The 23,666-nt window shown below is 35.4% G+C and overlaps 1 protein-coding gene across 2 annotated transcripts in view; it reads right to left on the reverse strand.

Moving 5' to 3' along the window:
* The window catches only part of SOX5 (SRY-box transcription factor 5), a 389,772-nt gene that overhangs the window by 280,653 nt on the left and 85,453 nt on the right, over positions 1 to 23,666 (reverse strand). For both annotated transcript variants that reach the window (XM_024733444.1, XM_024733445.1), the window contains exon 3: positions 9,902 to 10,112. In XM_024733444.1, coding sequence (XP_024589212.1) covers positions 9,902 to 10,112 — 211 coding nt within the window. The remainder of the gene's footprint in view (positions 1 to 9,901; positions 10,113 to 23,666) is intronic.

Here is a 23,666-nt window from a genome sequence, read left to right on the forward strand (position 1 = left end):
AAGAGAACTTTTATGTGAAGTCTGTACTAAAAGCAATGAACTGTTTCATGCAAAGTAACACTGGGTGACTTTGGTAGTAATAGGTTATGCCTTTAGGGTCTTGTAATATAAAATTGTGAGCAAAGATTTTTTTGAAGAAGTTCAGGAAAAAGTCCCAATTGTGTAAATGATGACAAAGTCTAGTTCTAGTAGAAACAAAATTTCACAAATAAATGCAGTATCTCACACACAAGGGGTACACTCATCATGGTGTAACAATTTTGGAGGTGTGGGCATCACACTCTAAGAAGGAAGAACAGTGACAGATACAGATGCTAAATAAAACCAAGCATATGTGGGATCAGAAAGGAGGACTACACACATACCCACGTGTACACACAAAAGGAATGAAAAGAAAAAAAATCAAAATAGGGGAGGAAAGGAAGAACAAATGAGAGAAAGCTAAAATCTTAGAAAATTATGAAATTTTTGGCTAAGGGAGCCTTCAATGATCTTTGTCTTCAGTACACATTCACATTTATTGTAGAAATAAGAAATCCACAAACCCAATGTTAAATTGCTTCTCCTAGTCTCATTGGTCACATTTTGTAATGTTATCTGTATCAATATAGAGAAATCTTCTTTCTTTTTGAAAAGTAATTCTTCAGGTACAAACTTGCCTAACCATATTTTATTTAGGGAAATTTATATAAATAAACTTCAAAACAACTAGCTATCCTAGGATTTTCATGAATGCTGGGTTTGTCGTTTTTGTTGTAGATTACATATCCTAAATTTCCAGAATTTTGCAGGTCTGAACCAGAATTTTTCAGTACATGTAAGTATCCTGGGAAAGCAGCACTGGAGCCATATAATGTTTCTGGTATGCCTAAAGTAACAATGTTTCTAACCAGCCAAGATGTGGTAATGACAATAACTGGTACAATTCCAAGTTGGTTATAATTTATAAAGTACTTTCATGTGCATTACCTCATTTGTTTCCTTTAACAACCCTCTGAAGAAAGTAGGGCAGTTAGATTTGCCAACAGAGGACAGATATTTATTACATTAACACAATTACTACAGCAATTTAAAGGCAGGTAAATATAATATCTTTTATAATATAAATTATAAGGTAGATGCTCAGTTTAATGCGAAGAAATCCTTATTTAAATTTAAAAGCTGCATTTCCCGCAAATGTGGCAAAACAGATACAATGACATTCCCAAATATTGCTAAATACTTGTAAGTTAATGCTTCAAAACTGATCAGAGACTAAACTATATTGATATATATCTTACACAGAGTAATCAGTGGCAGAACCAGGACTGCAACTCAAACCCTGACTCAGTGCAGTTACCCTTTTTCATCATGAATTGAATTGAAAGTCAGATAAGAACGACGAACTAGGTCTCAAAAAACGCACAAATATACGTATTTTCCCCATTCTGCATACAATTTCTAGGATTTATAAGCCCTCTGAAGGAACTCCTGAATCCTGAGTTTGGAAACTCTCCCCTTGAGGGAACATCTTAGAGTCCCTGAAAGACTGCAGGGAACAAGGAAGGAGCTGAGTCAGTTACTTTTCTTTGACTCCAGGCCTCTGGAGATGAACTGTGGGGGGGCGGGGTGGGGTGGTGGAGTGACAGATCCAACTGTAGCCTGCTAGCATCTTGAGCTCATCGTAAGAAATAATAACTCTCTCTCTCGTGCCAGCTCTGACCTAGAAAAGAGTGCTGGTCTCCATTATGATGAAACACTATTAAAGAACCATTTACAGCATCGAATTCTGGAAAATTATTCACAGATCAATTCACTTTTTACTTTGCCCATAGCAGTGGGGGGAAATTGTAATCTGTGGCCACAAATTCATAGATAATGCCAATATATTAGCAATACTACAGTTATTTCAAAGATTAGTGTGACCATAAAATATATAAAGTTTTTGTTACGTGTGTATTTTAGTTTTGTATCCTGGATCTTAATACCTAGCCTTGTGACCCGGGACAATACTTTAACCTCCAAGTCACAGGAAGAATTTAAAGTAATGATCTCAAAGATTCAATAATGACAAGAAGGATGGAGAGGCCAAGATGAATGAGATAAACAGGTAGGGAGGTTAACTGAGTAGGACATGAAGAAAAGAGGGCAGTAAAAACAGAAGGCGGGGACTTCCCTGGTGGCCCAGCGGTTGGGAAGCTACCTGCCAATGCAGGGGACAAGGGTTCGATCCCTGTTCCGGGAGGATCCCACATGCCTCGGAGCAACTAAGCCCATGGGCCACGACTGCTGAGCCTGCGCTGTAGAGCCTGTGAGCCACAACTACTGAGCCCGTGTGCTGCAACTACTGAAGCCCGCGTGCCTAGAGCCCATGCTCCACAACAAGAGAAGCCACTGCAATGAGAAGCCCTCACACCACAACAAAGAGTAGCCTCAGCTTGCCACAACTAGAGAAAGCCTGTGAGCAGTAACGAGGAGCCAATGCAGCCAAAAATAAATAAATAAAAAAATTTTTTAAAAAAACAGAAGGTGAGCAATGAAATCTACTCAATTTTTAGGGGAGTGTTATCAAAGGCTAAAAATGTCAATTAGTGGGTGGACCGTCATCCACAGGTAACACAATCACCTATTATGCACCAAGTTCATTATTAGGAAGCGGAGAGGCACAGATAATCAAACCAAGAACTCATTTCAACGTTCACATACTTACAGCTGTGGAAGACAGCAGGTAAATAGACAATGATGGTAATGTGGTCAGAACTAACAGGGATGAGTTATGTTAGCAGTGTAGACCAAACCAAATTCTGACAAAGGTGTTCAGAGAAGGCGTTGAGTCTTGAAAGGTGCATATAAATTCATTAGGTGGATAAGACAGGGTATGATATTTAAGGCAGAGGAAACTGCATATGAAAAGACAGTAGTATTAAAAATACAGAGTGTTGAGAGAACTGCATGCAGTTTCTTTAATAAAGACAGCATGAGAACATGTACCTTAGAGAATGGTGGAAAGTAAGGTTAAGGGGATTAAAGGGTCGGGTCTTGTGTTCAATGCCAAGTAGCTTTGCGGAGGAAAAGAAGTTCATTCTAATTCTAGTTCCTCCATGTGACAAGAACATGAACAAGTTACTAAAACTTGATTTTTAATTTTTAAGGTAAGAAATAATACCAGCTTCGGAGTTTCTGAGCATTGAATGAGGTAGCTCACATAACATCGGGCAGAAGCGTCGTGTAGTTATTAAGGTCTTTCCTCTCGTTTTCCCAAGACAGCAGGGTAACACTGAAGCAGTATAAACGTCCTTTCAACAAATATTTTAAATATTTAGTATGTGCAGTATCCTCACCCTTAAGGCGTTTAATACAGGGGAAGAAACTTGACAAATAAGTGGACAGTCATAATACAGTTAAGTAACTAACAATGGAGGGAGGCAAGTAACAGTTCTTAAAAAGATGAAAAAGTTAATGCAGTGAGACGGAGAAACGAGGAACAGAATTACAGATAGAGGGGATGGGAATCAAGAAAAGGTGTTGTTTGTTGTGTTTCTAGGAGGAAGAGATATAAATAAGCTGAAAAGGTCATTCCAAAGAGACATAGGAGTACTATAGACATTAATATAGAAAAGTTAAAATATGAAGCCTGTTATAATCTTGTATCTAAAAGGATTCTATTTTAAATGAGATATATAAAGTTCTCATCAAGGTAAAAATTACCTGCACCTGAACTGTTCTGAGCCTAAGGTTTGAATGAAAATCAAAGTCTGGATCTGACCCCGAAATTTAAAGGCTGATCTGTAGTTATAGACTACAGTCCCTAGCTACCTGGAACTTGAGAACACAGGACATTTGTGGATACCAATCTATCTTGGCTTTATTAGCTGAATTAAGATAGCTGGTTATCTTAGATTTGTTCAGATTTAATTTAATGATCAATGATATACTCTTTAAAACTAAGATGGGGTGATGACATTATTTCTAAAAAAATCAAGACAGAGAGAGTAAAGAATACCAGAAGGTATGATGTAACTGACTTGGAGAAAAAAGGCACCTGGACCTGTAGGATGTGCACTGGATTCTCATTCTAGCTTTAACACTAACTTGCTGTGTGAGCTCAAGCACATCTCTACCTCAGTTCTCTCTCTCTCTCTAAATGAGGAGAGAGGGCGAAAATGTGTCTACATTTCATTCCAATTCCGAATTTTTATTATGCCAAACTAATTTGCTCCCAGACATTCTTCTAAAACAAGTTTTTCTTAAGATATCTTCCAAGGCATTTTTTTTTTAACACTTTAAAATCAAACAGTTTAAACTGAGCTGATTTTCAATTAAAGCTTTCTGGAAATTTGATCACCATTGAGGAATCTGAAATTTACTTTAGCAGAAAATTATGGAATACTACTTTCTTATTCAATATTTCATAGGAATTTAGGGACACATGTGTTAATGTGTTAATATTAAACTATTACTGGCAAAATTCCTAATTAGAAAAAACAGTGTAAGTAGTGGTTAAGGGCATGAATTTTAGTTTAAGGTTGACTTCAGTTTGAATGATGACCCGACAGTCACCCTGTGACATATTTAATCACCAGTTTCCTCATCTGAAAATGGAGATAATAAGAAACAGAATATTTAGTTCATGTGTACGGCATTTCCTGAAACTGGAATAGCTATACAAAATAGCCCTGGTTATGAGGTTTATGTAAAGATTAAATAAACTATTTCATATAAAGTACTTAACACTATCATTAACACATGATATGCACTTAATATATGCAACCAATCGAATACATATCATTTATTCAAGGCCTTGATATAGGAATAATGTATCACATATTATGATATTAAAGCTCGTCATTCTTAACTCCTAAGTCTCATAGTTAAAAAAAACAACTGATAGAGCATAGTTACTACCAAATATAAAACATATGTTACATAGGTCAGACATTTCAAACTGAAAATTCACTATGAACTCTGGCAGGTTCCACATCAGTTAAAGTGTCACTGGACAAATGAGAATCTTCAGCACCAGAACTTTTAAAGTAATGACAGACAAAAATTCTGATGGAGGAAAAAGATACAAACAAAAGTATATAAATATATTTTCTATTTATAACTTTTAAAATATTTTAATTAATTGCTTGAAAAGATAAGCTAGCTCGAATAAAAGAGCCATTTTTTCTTCGGCCCATATGCAAATCTTATCTTCTTTCTAACCATTTTACCTCGGTGGCCTCCTTTTGTACGACACACCATTCTCTTCTAACTTCTGAATTTCTGCTAGTTTGCTGTTGGCAGGGATAAGGTCGGAAATAATACGGACCTTCTATTGAAATCTGCATTCCCCCCCCAATGAGAGGAAGCAAAGGCATGAATATGGCACCCTCATAATGATTTAGCTGGGGCTTAATGAAATTTTCATCACAACCTGCTGTTCATTTTAATGGCCTTTGAAAAACAATGGAAAACATAGCTTGAGGGAAGGAAAGATTTTTCCATAGCAGATATCTGCCAGCTTAACATTTAGGTCCATTCACTCTCTCCCTACTCTCCTCATCCCCATATTACTGCCCTCATCACAGACTATAACACTGTTTTGTACTTTTTCATTAAATTTATTCCTAGGTATTTTATTCTTTTGATGTTATAGTACATCACAGAACTACAGATCATTTGTTTGTACTGTATGTAATGTCACTGTCCTGATGCTTGGCTAATGTCAGGCTTTGGTGTCCATTCTCATGTCTAACCATACCCTTTAATTAGTGGAGTTTTTAATCAGTTTGAGTAATGACCCCAACAGTCACCCTGTGACATATTCAACATCAGTTTCCTCATCTGAAAATAGAGATAATAAGAATCAGAATATTTAGAATGTAACTTCCCACTTGCTGTGGAGCCTTTCACATATCTTCCTAGATATACTTCTCCCTTTTTCTCTTTTTGCAGTTAAAAAAAAATAGAAAGAAATTTCCTTTAACACTCTATTCCTTTTCTATGATACAATTTTCTGCCGTGTTATTATTTTTTTCTTGGTGATTAAGATCATCACTTTACTCAGATACATAAGTTGCTCCTGGCTAATACTCCCAATAGTTGCAGTTACTAAATATTCTTACAAGAGCAAATTTCTTCATCAATAAAAGTGAGTCTAATTTCTCCAAAGAAGACATACAGATGGCCAATAGGCACATGAGAAGATGCTCAACATCACTAATATTAGAGAAATGCAAATCAAAACTACCATGAGGTACCACCTCACACCAATCAGAATGGCCATAATTAGAAAGTCTACAAATAATAAATGCTATAGAGGGTGTGGAGAAAAGGGAACCCTCCATTGGTGGGAATGTGAGTTGGTGCAGCCACTATGGAAAACAGTATGGAGGTTCCTCAAAAAACTAAAAATAGAGTTGCCGTATGGTCCAGCAATCCCACTCCTGTGCATATATCTGGAGAAAATTCTAATTTGAAAAGATATATGCACCTCAATGTTCACAGCAGTGCTATTTAAAATAGCCAAGACATGGAAGCAACCTAAACGTCCACTGACAGACGAATGGATAAAGAAGATGGGGTATAGACATACATACAATGGAATACTACTCAGCTATAGACAAGAATGAAATAATGCCATTTGCAGCAACATGTATGGATCTAGAGATTATCACACTTAGTGAAGTCAGTCAGAAAGAGAAAGACAAATACCATAGGACATCACTTATATGTGGAATCTATAAAATGACACAAATGAACTTATTTGCAAAAGAGAAACAGACTCACAGATACAGAAAACAAACTCACCAAAGGGGAAAGGGGGTGGGAGAGGGGTAATTAGGAGTTTGGGATTATCAGATACAAACTAGTGTACATAAAATAGATAAACAGCAAGGTCTTACTGTGTAGCGCAGGGAGCTATATTCAATATCCTGTGATAAACCATCATGGAAAAGAATATTATAAATAAGCATAACTGAATCCCTTTGCTATACACCAGAAACTAACACATTGTAAATCACCTATACTTCAATTGTAAGTAAGTAAATAAATAAATAACTGTGAGTCTACTTACATTTCTGTGTACTCAAAGCATGTCTAGGAATCTTGTGTATGTAAACATAACACCATCTTAGTTGTTTTGTATTCATACAAAAACTACCTTTCTGGGACTCGGGCTTCTAGATGCTTGGCATGTTCAACCTATATGCCAGTCTTCCATAAAGACTATCTCTGTATTTTCTCAATACCTTTGTATTATTCAATAACAAGTCACTCTTGAGCTGAGCTTTTAATATATTTGTAGGAAGGAAAGTACAAAAAAAAGAGCTGTGGGAAATACAATAATGAAAACAGTCTAATGTCCACATACATAACGATATTTCTTTGTGTCAACTCTTTCTGCCATGGATGCTCTATCTCTGTTCTTTTGCCTGTGTAGCTAATTTTCTCCTAATTCCCAGTACCTCTGAATGTTTCCTGCTAAGCAACTTGGCAAGCACTGTCTCCTGCCCTTTTTCCTGTTAGGAATTATTCGTTTGGCTTCAGCCTGTCATATATTTCCTAATTAAGAGTCTGTGCACCCACTTGGAAGGAAGCTCACATGAAACGCTGAGGGAATACCAAGGTCCTAAAAAAAATGACACCTCAGTAGCAAAGAGCACACTTCATATCCAGATCTTGCTTTCTAACACCATTCTCCAATAAAAGGAACCAGGGCTTCTTAGAGAAATGGTTTATTCTAGGACTGGGAGAAGGAAAGATACAAGATGAATCCGCAGTATCTCATAGTACCAGAAAGTAAACAAGTGTCCAAAAACAAGAAAAAACCCACCATCACAGTGGTACGTCAAAGTGACAATAGAAGGAGCCTCCAATGAACAAAACTGGAACAATGTGACTAACAAAATAAAAAGTTGTATTATAACTCAAAGTATAAAATAAACATCCATGAGTTCATACTGATATAAATAAGTGATTGAATAAGTAAATGACAGAGAAGAGATAAATCTCCAATAAAGAATAAATACAAATAAATTTCTCGATGATTCACTGTGAAGGATGGGGATCAAGGTCCCCTACTCCTTAAATGTGGGTTGTACACAGCACCTTCCTTCCACAGAGTAAGGTACAGAAAGGGGGCAGGGGGGCTTTACAGTGGAGAAACCCGACAAACACTGTTATCAGCCAGGTGATCAAGGTCAACACCAACATTCATAAATCACATCGTAAGTATGTACTTTTGATGTGATGTGACAAGAATGGTACTTGGCTTCTGTGGTCTTTCTACCCAAACCCACAGTCCCAGTTTAATTATGAGAAAACCACCAGACAAATTCTAATAGAGTGGCATTCTACAATATATCTGAACAGTATTCCTCAAAATTTTCAAGGTTATCAAAAACAAGAACAGGCTGAGAAACTGTTGCAGCCAAAAGGAGCCCAAGGAGACATGAGAACTAAATAGCTAAATGTAATCTGTTATGTGATGGCATCCTAGAAGAGAAAAAGCACACGGTGAAAACTAAAGAAATCTGAATAAACTATGGACTTTAGTTAATAATGCTGTATCACAACATAAAAGATGCAAAATAATTTTAAATGCTGAAAGTTAATCATGCAAAATGAATAGCATATACAAAAATAAAGAAAAAGAAAACTATCATAAAGATGTTATACCAGAAAGCTATGATTCTGGGTGATTTTTATCATCTTCCTTTTAATTTTTCTGTTTTTTAAACAACTCTTATAGTAAGAAAATACTATTTTTACTATCAGAAAAAAATGCAGCACATTAAAAGAAAAAGGTTGTGTGGGTCCTCCTCAAAACTCCATTTTTATCTCCATGAAGATTAGAGCCAAAAAGTCTTTGGCTGACTAGATTATTTCCAAAATCCCTTCCAACTGTAAGATCATGTGAATTACATAAATTTTAACTAAAATCCATGTCCCAGCTATGCATCTGGTAGAGACCCAGAAATATTTAATTACCACATGACTCCAAATACTGGTTAACATACATTTTGCGCCAGATATAATTTACCAGTGTCCTAACAACATTTAAAAATAGTGTTAAATAGTACAAATGCAGTATATTTTTGGTGTAAAGCATGTCTTTTTATGTCACTGTTTTATGTTTGTTTGTTTTACTTTTCCATCCGACTCTGAAATAAATAGGAGGCATGTTCTTGTGTGCAACGTGGCATCCGTGTTTAGGATGGACAGAGGTTTTAAACAGGAGTTAGTAAACATCCGTAATGTAAAGGATGACTATCATTTATTCATAAACTATACAGTTTGCATCAATCGTTTTACTAGTTTGTTTGCTTTCATTTTAAGATGAGTCCATGAGCATTATCACCTGTAGGAGACTATCTGTAACTATTAAAGAGATTTAGAAAATGAAATCTTAAAATAAAGGCATCCTGGAAGTTGAAAAACTGGGAACCTCAGCTGAGCTAACAGTAAGAGAATCACTACTTTTCAAATACACAATAGTTCTAACCATATTAATTTTAGACTATACAAAAAATAGACCAAATTGTCTAGGCAGTCTAAGATGCATTAATGTATAAAGGTTATAAAATGTAACAAAGTTGTAAAATGGCCCTGGTGGGGAAGCACAAACTAGACTGCACATATCTCGCAGGTAGGCGGTGACTGTCCTGGGCTCTTCTGCCACTTTGTATTCTTGAACCTTAAGTTTTACTCAACCACAACTTACTCGTGTGAAAATAAGGAAGACATCATAACAAAAATTAATGATTTATAAAATTGGGGTTAGACGTATAAATATGTTTCTAAAAAAAAAATACTATGCATCTTCATTGCATTCGGTTTCTTCCAATTTAACCTTGAGAGTGCGTCAGAAAAGGGAGCTAGAAGTTAAAATCAAACCATTAAAATCAGGTTTGTTTTCTTTTCCATCCTTTACCTTCTGGCTCATTTTTGATGAGCTCTTCCATCTTCCTCTGCTTCAAGGTGTCAACAACATCAGCTAAGCTGCCTTTGCGTCGCTCAGGAGTCCCCAGGGCTGTACTAGACAAGGACTCGCCACTCTGTCGCCCACCTTCTTCTGCCTTCTGAGGTGAGGTAGATGAGTTGTGTGGGGCAAATGAAGACATAACTTTATTGCCATCAACTTCCTGAAAGAGAAAGCAAAAGAAAAAAAAATATATATATATATTTGTTTAAAATTCAGTAAGCTTTTTAATTTTAATTGGTTACATGGCTTATTCAGCTGCAATGGTGAAAAATGTCACTCTGCAAGAGCAAAAGGAATAAAGAAATTTCAAAAAAGAATACATTAACTTTACAGGTTGACACTAGAGTGAGACAAAGATCAATTCATAGGAGAAGTAAAAATAAGAAGATTCTCTCCCTTAGACTGAGTTCAAACGGCAACGCAGCCTTTCTACAAAGCCTATATTGATTAGTTTTGTCTATTTTTGGCTTTTGTTTGAAAGTCTTAGATTTTCCTACGAACATTAAATGTAGTGGTCATCTGTAATAAACCTTCTCATGATATTATAATGTTTAAACAAATAACATTCCAAATATTTAATTTGCTTTTTAATTTTAAGCAGCTGCCTGTTCTTTATGGTACTCCTAATTAAAGGAGGGTCCTCTTTTAGTTCTCCACCTTCCTCTCATGCTTTTAAGAAGACATCAGCCACCCAAGTTATTCTGATATCAGAGAAGTACACTGTAAGTTCATGTCTGCTTATGCAGAAGGTATTTCCAATTCCATTTGTTATCTGAAGCACTGTTTCTGACGATACTCTTTGGTGTTTTGCACTTTAAGCCTCATTTGTCCTGAAAAATAAAGTTTCTTGCAGACTTTGCCTCTTCATAATTGTGTACATGTATGAAAAGAACTTATTCTATAATTCTAAAAGGTAAACATACTTCTGGTGTTCCTTTTGGCATTATTTTCCCCATAATTTCTAGTAGAACTTCGGCAATTTGTGTAATATCAGGGGTATATTTTGTATAAGCAGCACTAAATTGTTTTTTCAGAACTTTTCATGAGAAATGATATTGAAATGACAAAGAAAAATTTATTTTCTTAAAGGTTTTCCTTGTATAATCTCTTACCTCCATAATCCTTTGACTTGCCACAAAGCAGAGCTTTTCTTAAAAATAAATCCGTATCCTAACATCTTTGAGGAGGTTAGTCTCCCCCAGGTTTATTTCTTAATTCTACAGCATTAAAAGTTTCCAATAAAATATATATGAGCGTGTGCATATTTAATATTCAGTATAATAGCTTATGCCCGTGTTTACACATTTGTCCTCTATTTAAGACATGTTAATGAGGATCTGTTGACCCCAGAAAAATGACAAATCGCATTGATTTGATATTTAATCTTTAAAAAATAATGCTAGTATTTTTGACTAGATTAAAAATATTTGATAAAACTGTCATTCTAATTGTTTAAAATATATGAAAAATAGAGATGTCAACACAAATATAATCATAACCTGTTCATATGATTTTTGTCAATGGATATCAGTGAGTACAGGGACATTAGCTATGGTATAAACATCAGTTTGTTGGGCGGGATCGAGTCAATGTGGGAAAAGCAAAAGTAAAAAATGTGTGCGAAAAGAATTTTCAGAATAATTCTAAACCCCAACTGGTTTCCATTTCCTAAAAACAGAATATGCCTCTTACAATCACTGTTTCTTGATTGAACGCTCTATAGACAATAATTTCATAGATGACTCTTAGCTTATAAGGTACTTGAATTTAGAAATCAATATGCATAATGTAATAATTATAAGCCCCTGCAGACTAAGTGAAAGTACACTTTTGTAATTATTTATTTAAAACCGACACATAAATACAAGCAAACACTTAAACACAGATACATACACACACAGACACCTCTGAAAGGGGCAATCACAAATTCATTCAGTAAACTAAGGAATGTTTTTATGAATGACCCATAATAAACATTAGCTCAGTTTAATGTGCAAACCAGAATACAGCAAAACTGCTGTATTTATTTTCCACAGATCTTTCTTCTCCTTTATTTCCAAGGTCAAAAGCAGAAACATCCCAAATTTAGCTTCACTTTAAACATTTATATTTTATACTCTGTTTTTACATTATATGATGATATACTTTACAAATAAGAATTTGGCAACTGAGCTTGGCTTGCCATAAGTGAAAATTACACACATTTTTCTGTAGCATCATCTGTACAGAGAATGACACCCAAATTATATGCAATGAAGTCTATTAAAATATCCGAAAAAATTTCAAATTAAAGTAAAATAAAATAATATCCCATTTTGCATCTCTCTAATTTTCTACACCTTGCAAAGAGAAAGGATATATTGTGAAGAGTTTAACGTATTTCACAAGAATTCTAAACTCAGTTACCACGGCAATATAAAAATAAATTAATTAGCATTACTTTTATTTCAAGCAGGAATATTTATCTTATCGCTGTTTCACTTGTCTGGTTACATTTCAGCCTCTGGCAGTGTTAATCCCTTTAACAGTTTTATGTAGTTAACAGATGTTTCAGTGTGGGGGCTCCACTGTCCATCTGCATGGCCAATGGCCTGTTATGTAGTGCTGGCACAGTCTTCCGTCAACGAAGTCCTATGGTTTTCAGTTTCTTCCCTGGGACTGCATTTACCATCCCTGAAATAATGACTGCACATTTCCGTTCATTTTCCTGGGAGCTGAACGTTCAAAGAGTCCGCTAACAAATGCGGCAGTGGTCCAGGCCAGCAATATATATTTAATTAAGTTTTGTGAACTCTAAGAACAAGCTTCAGTATTTTGCAGAAGAGCTCTTGGAACTGTGATGTGTAACTTTTAAAGTCTAACGATAAAAGCGTGTTCCAAACTTTTAGAATGAGGTTAATAATCTCCGGTATACTTTTTTTTTTTGGCCACGCCACACAGCATGTGGGATCTTAGTTCCCCAACCAGGGGTCAAACCCAATGCCCCCTGCAGTGGAAGTGCAGAGTCTTAACCACTGGACCGCCAGGGAAGTCCGTTATTCTTGAACAAGCTTTACCTCACCTTGCTCTCTCTGTCACCTTTGCAACCATGAGATAAAGGAAGGGGTCTGCCTAATGTATCCATGTATCTACCCTCATCAAAATATCTTTTTAAAAATGCATTCTTATTAATTCTATAGATAGTATTTTTCTATGAACACCTTAATGTTCAAATTTTAGATAATTTGGTGACTAAGAAGAATTAATTCATTTGAATAAAAGAGATAATATGCGACTCAATCAAATATGTATCTTCCTTTTATTGCCCAAATGACATTTCATTCTTGACTTCTAGACTCGAGAAATACATCATCATGTGTATTTTTCGGTCCTATAAACTGAAATTAAATCCACACAGGGTAGTAAAAACACTACATTTAATAGTCAGTCTATCAGACTATAATCACTAAGAATGATAGACAATATTTATTGAATATTTACTTTGTGTCAGGTGCTGTTTAAACTGCCATATATGCGTTAACTCAGTTAATTCTCATGACAAGCCTAATTATGATTTGCACTTCAGAGATGGAGAAACTGAGGCACACAGACTGAAGTAAATGCCTGAGATCATATGACTAATAAAACATAAAGTAGATAATCAACTCCATTCTCTTGGCTTCCAGAGCCCTGGTTCTCAACCACAGTGCTAATACTACCCTACTCTTAAAAGACAAAAAACAAACAAACCCCCAAAAAACCTTTAACTATGTCTATATCTATCAATGATATGGGTGAACAAGATATGCTTCTTCTTAATAATTAAGTATGAAAAGGAGAGGCTTTCACCCCAATATGTTCAACTCTTAAAGAAGTGATGTAAATGTCCTGAAATTAATTAACCCAGCGGTATTGTAGGCTTATAAAGCTCTCTCCATTCAAATACACATTGGTTTATACTATATTCCACAAAAATGAACCTTACGGTTTAAATAGTTGTATAAACCAAACATATACATTTGAGGTCTAAGTGGCTAATCAAAATAATGGTGCTCAGTAGTTTATGATTTTTTATCTATCTTTATAGAATGTGTGGCCACCTCTAGCATTCTTTCTAGTTCAATAAAGTTTTGAGCTTAGAAGAAACAGTACAGAAGATTTGGACTGTCTTTAAATTCTCATTAATGCAAGTTCATTAATTTTGGTATTGCATAGACACAGCACAAAATGAACTACAGATCCACAGAGAAAGTGCTTTGGTGCCAACAAGTTTTGACATGGTCATGTTCTTCCAGCAACAGGCACGGGATGTAATGTCCAGCACGGTAACCATAGTTAATAATTTTATAGTCTCTATCTGAAAGTTGCTAAGAGAGTAAATCTTAAAAGTTCTCATCACAACAGAAAAAAAATTTGTAACTCAGGCGATGGGTGTTAATTAGGCTTACTGTGGTGATCATTTTGCAATATATACCAATAGCAAGTCACTGTGTTGTACACCTGAAACTAATATAATGTTATATGTCAATTATATCTGAATTTTTAAAAGCTATATTATGTAGCTATTCCTTAAATTCTTTAAAAATTGGATAAAAATATGTTATCACAAGTATCCATTTTGAAACTAAATTGCACTACCTGTAACCTATTCTGTCAAACTAGGAGATGCCAAATTTCATTTAGTAATAGAAAAAAATACACAATGATTGTGTAAAAACTATTTTTAATTTTTTTTGGTTAAAATAATTTTTCATTATACTTCTGCATGAAACCTCAAACCACTAACGCTTACTCCTTTTGGATTATAGATCTCTTGATGTAGCTAGAGATGCCCTCCAAAACTCAAATGTACATGCATACAGGCAAACACTCATGCAATTGCACACATAATTAATTTTACATATAATTTTAGAGAGTTCATTTTCTACTCTCATAGTTCCAACTATGAACTTCCTCAATGAAATCCCCTAGTAACTCCTATAAACCCTGGGTTCCAGGTTAAGAAGCTCTGACCGAAATGTGAAAAGGACTATAAACTCATTAATATATACAATTAGATGATTTCAAAGTGATCAGTTATTATATGTAAAAAGAGCCTCAAACTATAGATTTTATTGATGTTTTATTCAGATAAACATAGAAGCATGTATGTCAATAACTTGAAATTTTACTCTTCCTAAGATAAACATTTAGACAGAGATCAATATTTTAATTATAAAGAATAATAAACACGTTGAAGAAAACAGTACATTACTAAGGGCAATCATTGTCTTCTTACTCAAAAATTACTTTGTGATAATGCACATATAAATCTGAAATGGAAGGCAGAACAAATTGTTACCTTTTATAAATGAATGTTACCGTTTTGAGAAGTCATATCAGTTAAATTTCAAATAGGAATTTTCCTGAAAGCAGGATGTAAACATATGAGGAAGGATACATGAGGCAAAACCCAACACCTCAAAAAGCTCACTGGGGAACACTAAGAGTCTTTCTTTGATTAACATGATCAAATTCAATATTCTGGGAACAGGATATGGTCAGTTCCCAAGATTTATACAACAAGAGTCAACACTTATAGGCAGATCTCTGAAGGGTGTCTATTATGGTTGTGATTACTGTTGGTGCTAACGTTGTCGGATTTAAAATCTTTTCTAAACTTTTCCTAAAAAAGAGCTGTCTAATGCATACTTAGATTCACTGATTTAAATAAATGAAAAATTGACAGAGACAGTTTTGCTTGAGTTACTGTCAGTCATCTATAGACAGAGCTCATCACAACTGTTCACCTTTCTATATTGGAAAAAGCCACCAATAACACATTTGTAAAACTTACTGAGTTTTATAAGATCAACAATTCTTAGTGCTTAAATGACTACAAGGTAAACTAATTGAAATTCCAGATATTAGATGAGTGGTTCATAAATCTGTCTAGGGATGGGACCAGCAAGTTACGTATATGCGTTTTTTTTAAAGCTCCCTAGGGGTGTGTGTGTTAGACTTGGCTGTACCGGCCTACTCTAGATCACTTGCAACGTAGTCATAGGAATCCAAAGTCAGCTTTTAAGGAAAGATTATATTTTATATATTTCAATATTTTATGAGATTATAGAAATTCCCTGAAAATTAGTGCTCTAAATCCTTACAATCATTTAATCATCACAAAAAATGGGTAGAAATTCCATAATACTCAAATATGTACTGTACATTTTTTATTCTATGATCTATGGAAAGTTCCATATTCCATACCCTGCTCAGTTCTAATTTTTTTTTTTTTTTTTTTTTTTTTTTGTGGTACGCGGGCCTCTCACTGTTGTGGCCTCTCCCGTTGCGGAGCACAGGCTCCGGACGTGCAGGCTCAGCGGCCATGGCTCATGGGCCCAGCCGCTCCGCGGCATGTGGGATCCTCCCGGACCGGGGCACGAACCCGCGTCCCCTGCACTGGCAGGCGGATTCCCAACCACTGCGCCACCAGGGAAGCCCTGACAACTTTTTTTAATAGCCATTTTGGCACATACTGAAACAGGCGTAGGTTTGCTGGTTTCATACTAACTGTATAGATTAAAGAATCTGAGATTCATGTCAACACAGCATTGTGGAAATAGATTATTTTCAGAAATCTACTAAAATTTGGTTTGAACTTATTAATAGTTTAATCTCATTTATAATATAAAATAAAACAATGATAGTATGTTTCCTTTGTGTTTTTAAACCAATGTCATATTTGCCATCTAAGTTAATTCCAGTGAGTGAAACAGAAATTTAAAGGCAAATTTTCTGATTTAATAAGAGATTGTACAAACAGGAAAAACAGTTTTGGAAAATATCTTCATTTGCATGTGGGTGCTACACGGGCAGAAGTGTCTAATGGTTGTTTTTTCAGAACCGCATTCACTAAGAATCTCAGAAATGCTGCATTCAAGAATAAAACGTATGTTTTCATGTGCTCTCAAAACCACTTAATAAGCAAAAGTGGCATTTAGAGAATTCTAATACATTAACTAATAGAACCTGTAAAACAAAGAAAATTTTGTGCTGTGACAGCCTCATCTTCCTGCTGATTTGTGTGCTGTATCTTACTTCTGTTTGAACATCTAGCAAAAACACTTTAAGGCATTTGATGATCGCTTCCCTGCAGGCCCAAAGGTCAACAATAAGATGTTTCTAAACAAAAATTAGACTACACGTCAAAACACTCCCATTTAACACTAGAATTGTGGATTATATAATAATATTTTAAGAAGTAAAGAAAAACTAGCCACTAATTATATATAATAATTCACCTGTCATTTTCCTAAGAAGGCTTCAGAACATTTCTACTGTAGTTGTTAATAAACTTAACTAAATACCTATTCACTCTGAGTCTGAAGAAAGAAATGATACTTGAGGAATTCCTCAAATTGTGATCTGTTTGGGAACTGAATTCTTTTTATCCCACAGAGCGGTGAGTACAGTTTCTCATACAGAACAGATGTTGGTAAAGTTAGTAAGCTAAGTGTTTGCTAGCATCATTTATAACTGGAAACTGACTACATGTTCTGTCATAAGTGAAATAAACTGTGACACCCCCCACCCCACCCCACCCCATGCAGTAAAATATGATGTCAGCAAAGCAGCAATGGTGAAGCAAACTGGAGTCAGGAGTCAGAATGTTGGGCTCACATCCAGGGTCTGTCATTTATTCATGTGGGACAAGCTATCCCAACATTTCAAAACTCAGTTTCTTCATCTAAAAGTGGGATAATAAATGATAAGTAATTCATATGTGCTATGATATAGTACCAGATCTCCAAAATTTAGCAGTAATACTTTTTGAAGAATAAGAAGTACTTCATTCACTCAATTTTCTCTTTCATTCGTGTAATAAAAAGATTTTGAGTGCTAACTTGTGAGGCAGCATAATGACGTTCACAGTTAAGGGCAGAGAATCTGAAGCCAAACAGATGTGGTTTAAATCCCGGTTCCACATTCACTAGCTGTGTGACCCTAAGTTATTTAATCTTCCTATGCCTACGTTTCTTCAACTGTAAAATGGGGATAATACTGTCATCTACCTCATTGGGTTGTTAGTGGATTATAAATTACAAAATAATGAGTTGTATTAGTTAAGGGATTATATGAGTTAATATATGCGTTACAAATTACAAAACTCATAAAATGGTAACTGAGAAGTGGCAAGAACTACGTATTTGTTAAAATGAGAATGCTTCAGCCCATCGTATTAGGAGATAACAATGAACAAAACACAGAATATATAAAAACAAATAAAGAAAAAGCCAGGCCCTTTAACAGGAAAGTGAAGAAGAGGAGACAAAGCCCTTCCCCTACCCACTCCACCAAAAAATGAAAATGCATATACAAGTAGTTTCATAGCTCTTTCTGCTGAAACCAAACTGCACCCATGGAATCACTTTTTTAAAGAATAATTTAAATTTGTTTTCAGGTGGCCCATTTTTGAGGATAGCCTAACACAAACTTTTTTTAAGGAAAAAAAAATAGCTCACAAAATGTCATGTGACATGAGTGTGCTTATATCTCTGTTGCATACGCAATTACTTCACAGTTTCATGGTTCTTTACAAAGTGATAACTCTGGAAAATGATCAAAGAAAGCATGTTCAATTACTCCTCATTACGAAATAAAACTTTTTAAAGTCAAAGTCCGAAAAAAATTAGAGTAATGAATTATTTTTCATAAATACATGACACCAATTACTTATTATGCCATATTTCTACTTCTCTTTCATAGTTCCCTTTCTTCTTGTGAGATATATCAAAATTTTTCTTCAGGAGAACATTAGCACCACTAGATTCTCTTGCAAGCAAATTTTTAGGTTTCTTTACACTATAAATACAGAACAACAGCAGTAATATGAGGGAAGAGAGATCAAGTACTGACTCTCTTTCGGCCAGCTTCCCTCCTCTGTGCTCCATTCACGCCTGAATACAGCCCCTCACCAGCAGTGTCTCCTCACAGGATCAGGCTGATTTCATAGCGCAATGTCAGTCAAATGTGATGTCATTACACTAATCCCATCTTCCTATTTTTAAAAAAAGTTACAGAGCTATTTTTCTATATTAATTATGACTTTCAATAGAGCACTCTGTATATAGCAAAAGCAGGACTTTTTCTTTGAAAGGGACCTTCAGCATGAATTGACATTAAGCAGTGATTTGAGATACAAGAAGCACAAGCTTCAGTTCTCATGATTTTTTTTTTTTGCAGTTAATATGAGTAATGCTATATAAAATATTGTAGTCTTATAGTTTTGAAGACTTTTTTTTTTTTTTTTTTAAGGATTTTTTTTTTTTTTTTTCGGGACGCGCGCCTCTCACTGCTGTGGCCTCTCCCGCTGCGGAGCACAGGCTCCGGACGCGCAGGCCCAGCGGCCATGGCTCACGGGCCCAGCTGCTCTGCGGCATGTGGGATCCTCCCAGACCGGGGCACGAACCCGTGTCCCCTGCATCGGCAGGCGGACTCTCAACCACTGCGCCACCAGGGAAGCCCTGAAGACTTTTAATAATATTTCTAAACTATTAGGCGTTTTTCTGACCACATATACAAAATCTGTTTAAATTCACAAATGTTTCAGTAAAAATATAGCTGCCACTCTTGGAGTTCTTAAAAGGCCCTGTTCTAAAAGTCTTTGGATATTACATTCAATAATTCTCAGAGAAACTGCGTAAAGACTGTTATATTCCTATTTAACAGATGGGGAAATTAAGCTCCTAAGAGTAATTTACCCAAGGTAAGAGTAGGAAATGGTAAACTGAGGCATTAAACTCAAGATCATCTAACTTTAAAATCCATGCTGGTCATCATTAAGTTATACGGCCTTCCTCAACTGATTCAGGTTCTGTAAGAGATGCTAAAGGTATAAAAAGATCAAGCTGGTTCGCTCTCCTCAGAGTTGAAAATTAAATTTGCAAGTCATTTAAAATACACAGGAAACACTAAGTAATCATAACAACTATAATAATTTAGTTATACAACTAAATTGTATAGCAGCAAATTATACATGCACAAGAAATTTAAAGAGAGAGCACTGGAAATCAAAGGAAGGTAGAAACTTCTTTAACATACCACTTAGCAGCACACTGTTTTGGGATCATTTATCTAATTTTCTTTCTATACCATATATGAAGGCAGGGAATGTGTCTGATTATTCACCAGGCACCCCAGACCCTATTATTAGTGTTTAATAAATACATATTAAGTGAATTTATTAAATCTTTATGTATAGGTAGTCTTTTGATCTCACTCTAGAAAGAATAGGTAGAGAGGAAAAGATGTAGACTGTTGCTTCCCAGAAGCATCATCCAGAAAATTTTATAGGGTAAACACACACACACACACACACACACACACACACACGTGCGAGAAGGTAGCGGCTTAACCCAAAGAAATGGAGAATAATACATGAGAATGATTATACTTCCACAGTAGGGTTATTTTACGAAGGGTCATGAAAGTCCAGTAGAATTATTTACCTTTGACCTGACAGACAAAGGAGAACTATTCTAGATTCTATACGGAGTGCTAACTCTCAAAGTAATTTGCTAGGAAGATCAGTCTAGCAGTGGTATGGAGAATGGTTTGGGTAGAAGAGAAAGTAAAGATCTCCACCGAATAGGAAACTGTTACCGTGCCACATATGTGATGATAAAAAGCTTTCTGCTAAATTGTAGTTGTGAGAGTTGAAAAGAACCATCAAATCCTAGAGACAATTTGCAGCAGATAATGACAAAATTAGATAACTTGAAAATAAGGAGGAAGGAGTCACAGTAAATACAGTTGTTGCTTGGGAGGTTGAAATAATGATTACAGTATTGACAGAAACAGAATGGTTAGCAAACAGAGATGACTGTTAGAATAGAATCAGTATATGTAAAAATAATTAATAAATTCAATATAACTAAATTAGTTTATAACTTGAGCATTAGCCCTAACTTTTGACCCCAGCACTGTAATAGATGCCATAAAATCTCCCTCAGGTCTCAAGTGATGGGTTTACCATTTGAGATCTTTTTTTTCTCTTTTTTAGCCGCACCGCACGGCTTGTGGGATCTTAGCTCCCCAACCAGGGATCGAACCCACACCCTTGGCAATGAAAGCGCAGAATCTTAACCACTGGACCGCCGGGGAATTCTCTCTTTGAGATCTTTAAATCTGTATGTGGAACATCCAAATGTAGATGCACCTTGAAAGACAATGTTCAGGTTATAAAAATAAAGGTAGTAAAATGATGAGTTATGAACCATTATTTTCATAAGTGAATGGTTAAATACACTTTAGTTCATGAACTCTCAGAAAGCGTCCACACAGGGAGAAGAGCAATGGCCTAGTGCTCTTCACGTATGTCTAAAAATGGCAGTTATAAGTGAGTATCACCTTCTCCTTCAGGGACTCGGGTTTACCATGTACATTTTTGAAATTTTATTGTTATTCATAATTCGATACTGAAAGATGAACAACACTTTTCTAAAGAAAAACAGGTACATGGAAACAATAATGAGCACCTATAGAATATGCAAAACAGAGAAATTAGAATAAAAAAGTCAGAATAAGGATTTTTCCGTATTACTTTAGGAAGGAAGACTAAAGTTTGACAAAAAGATAGCACTGTAAAGATAAGGAGAAAATTGGAAACTGACAAATCTTTCCCTTATTTACAATGAATGGACTCTCAGAATGCTGAGTTCTTGGTACCGTATGTTCAATCTCCAAAATTCTTGCCATATAGATGTTAAAATGAGGGGAAAATAAAAATGAAACCATCAACAACAAAAAAGTTCTGCCAAAAAAAAAAAAAAAAAAGTTCTGCAGAAATTTACTGCTGTGATTGCTTCATTGAGTTGTGGTCACAGGTATAAATTACAAGTGATGGTGTTTTTGCTCCATTAATAAATTATTCTACCAAGGGAACTTGTTGGGATATATGTATAAAAAATGAAATTGTATTATACCAAATCCTAGAGAGTATAAAGAGGAGGTAAGTAATTTTGGATTTTGGACAGATGCATTCTCTTTTACAATTCTACTTGAATTCCTGACTTCTGAACATCCCTGGATATTTCTGATATCCCAAGTGATTCCAGTTTGATGCTCAATAACCCACAAAAATCAATCCACAATAATGGCATATATTCTTTATATTCCCCATACCGAGAAAATATAAGTTTTATTTGTGTTACAAAGCTACATTGTTTGAATAATAGAGTTCGATTTAAATAGTCATCCTCTTTAAGCCTGAAATTTATTAGTCTCAGGATGGGAACCAACCAGGTATTGCTATGCTTACCAACTCTGAGATTATACAAACAGTAGCTTCTTACAAAAGTCCTTTGGCTACCCATTCATTATACTTAGCAACATCAAACAGGGAAAGATAATTTAAAAGCTCCTATTGAGCACCCAGAGACCTTGAACATAGACAGGGGGTGAACACAAAGAGAGAATATTTGGTTACAAGAGTCACACTTCATCTCTTTAATTAATTTTTTTACAGTACATTTTTGGTGTTTCCATTATTCTTCTTCTACTCCCTTGGTTCTAACAGAAAGAAGTATACACATACATGTATATATTTCATTAACAGGAAATAAAAGGGTTGTCTTTAGTTAAGATGTTTCCATTCACAGAGACTACACATTTAAAAAATAAATTGCCTGAATAAATTCAATTATCTAGAGGAGCAAAGGAAATCACATGCAAATGACATTATACACAGAGGCCATTCCGACAGCTTCATGTTTATTTTTATTGTTTCAATCAGTGGAAGGGAGAAGCTGTCAAAAATGTAAGATCTCTGCCTTTTTAAAGGCCCGATGTCTCTGGAACTGAAAATCGCATGAGCAATAATATCAAGAGAAGAAATCTGTCTACTCCTGAAAATAGGAGAAGATTCAGACTCTCTCCACTTTAACGCCAGCACGCTAGTGAGTCCCCATACACCTTGGTTATATTTTGCCTACAAAAACCAAAGGATAACATTTAATTTGCAAGTAGTCCAGTATCAGTCAAGCTAATGAAGACCGGCTTAAAGAAAACAGTGTATCTGAAAAAAAGTTAGTAAATCCACATATTAAATTAGCCTATAATGACTGTTAGTCCTGTCCTCTGATAGCAGCTCTGTAAATAGTAAGTGCTATACATGACTTTATCAAAAGAGACTCTTAGCAGAAGAGGCATTCCAATAACCAGTAATTAAATACAATATTTTTGTCTTGTTCTTTAAATATGACAAAAATATACAGAAAAGATTTAGGCTGCCTTTGTAATAGGGCCCTGCTGAAAATCTCTGGTTTTTTACACAGAATTTACGTGCTACCTGAGTTCTCTTGAAGCGTGAATGTACCAAGTAAATGTGGCATATGTCTGTATTTTCTTGCCAATTCTTAATTCATTCATTCAAATCGCTCATTGTAGGCCAAATTCTTATCCAATTCCACAGAGCCACCAATTTTCCTGGAAGTGAATAGCAGCTTTGTGCATGGAAACAGGGAAGTCAATAGCAGGTCTGTGCCTGGAAGAACTATGCAACTGGTGGAAAGGATAAGAATTTGACCACAGGATTCCTTGAGTGTGGTAGAATCTAGTTTAAAATGACCCAAATGATGAAGCTTTCACCACTCCACTTGGGTGTCAATTCCAAAACTTGACAATTTGAATAACTGTGAGTTTTTACAAGGCCATCTTACATACCACTCTGATTGCAGTATTGCATGAGGATAAT

This window comes from Neophocaena asiaeorientalis, unplaced genomic scaffold (assembly GCF_003031525.2).
Source record: "Neophocaena asiaeorientalis asiaeorientalis breed wild unplaced genomic scaffold, Neophocaena_asiaeorientalis_V1.1 scaffold150, whole genome shotgun sequence".
Classification (NCBI taxonomy): Eukaryota; Metazoa; Chordata; class Mammalia; order Artiodactyla; family Phocoenidae; genus Neophocaena; species Neophocaena asiaeorientalis.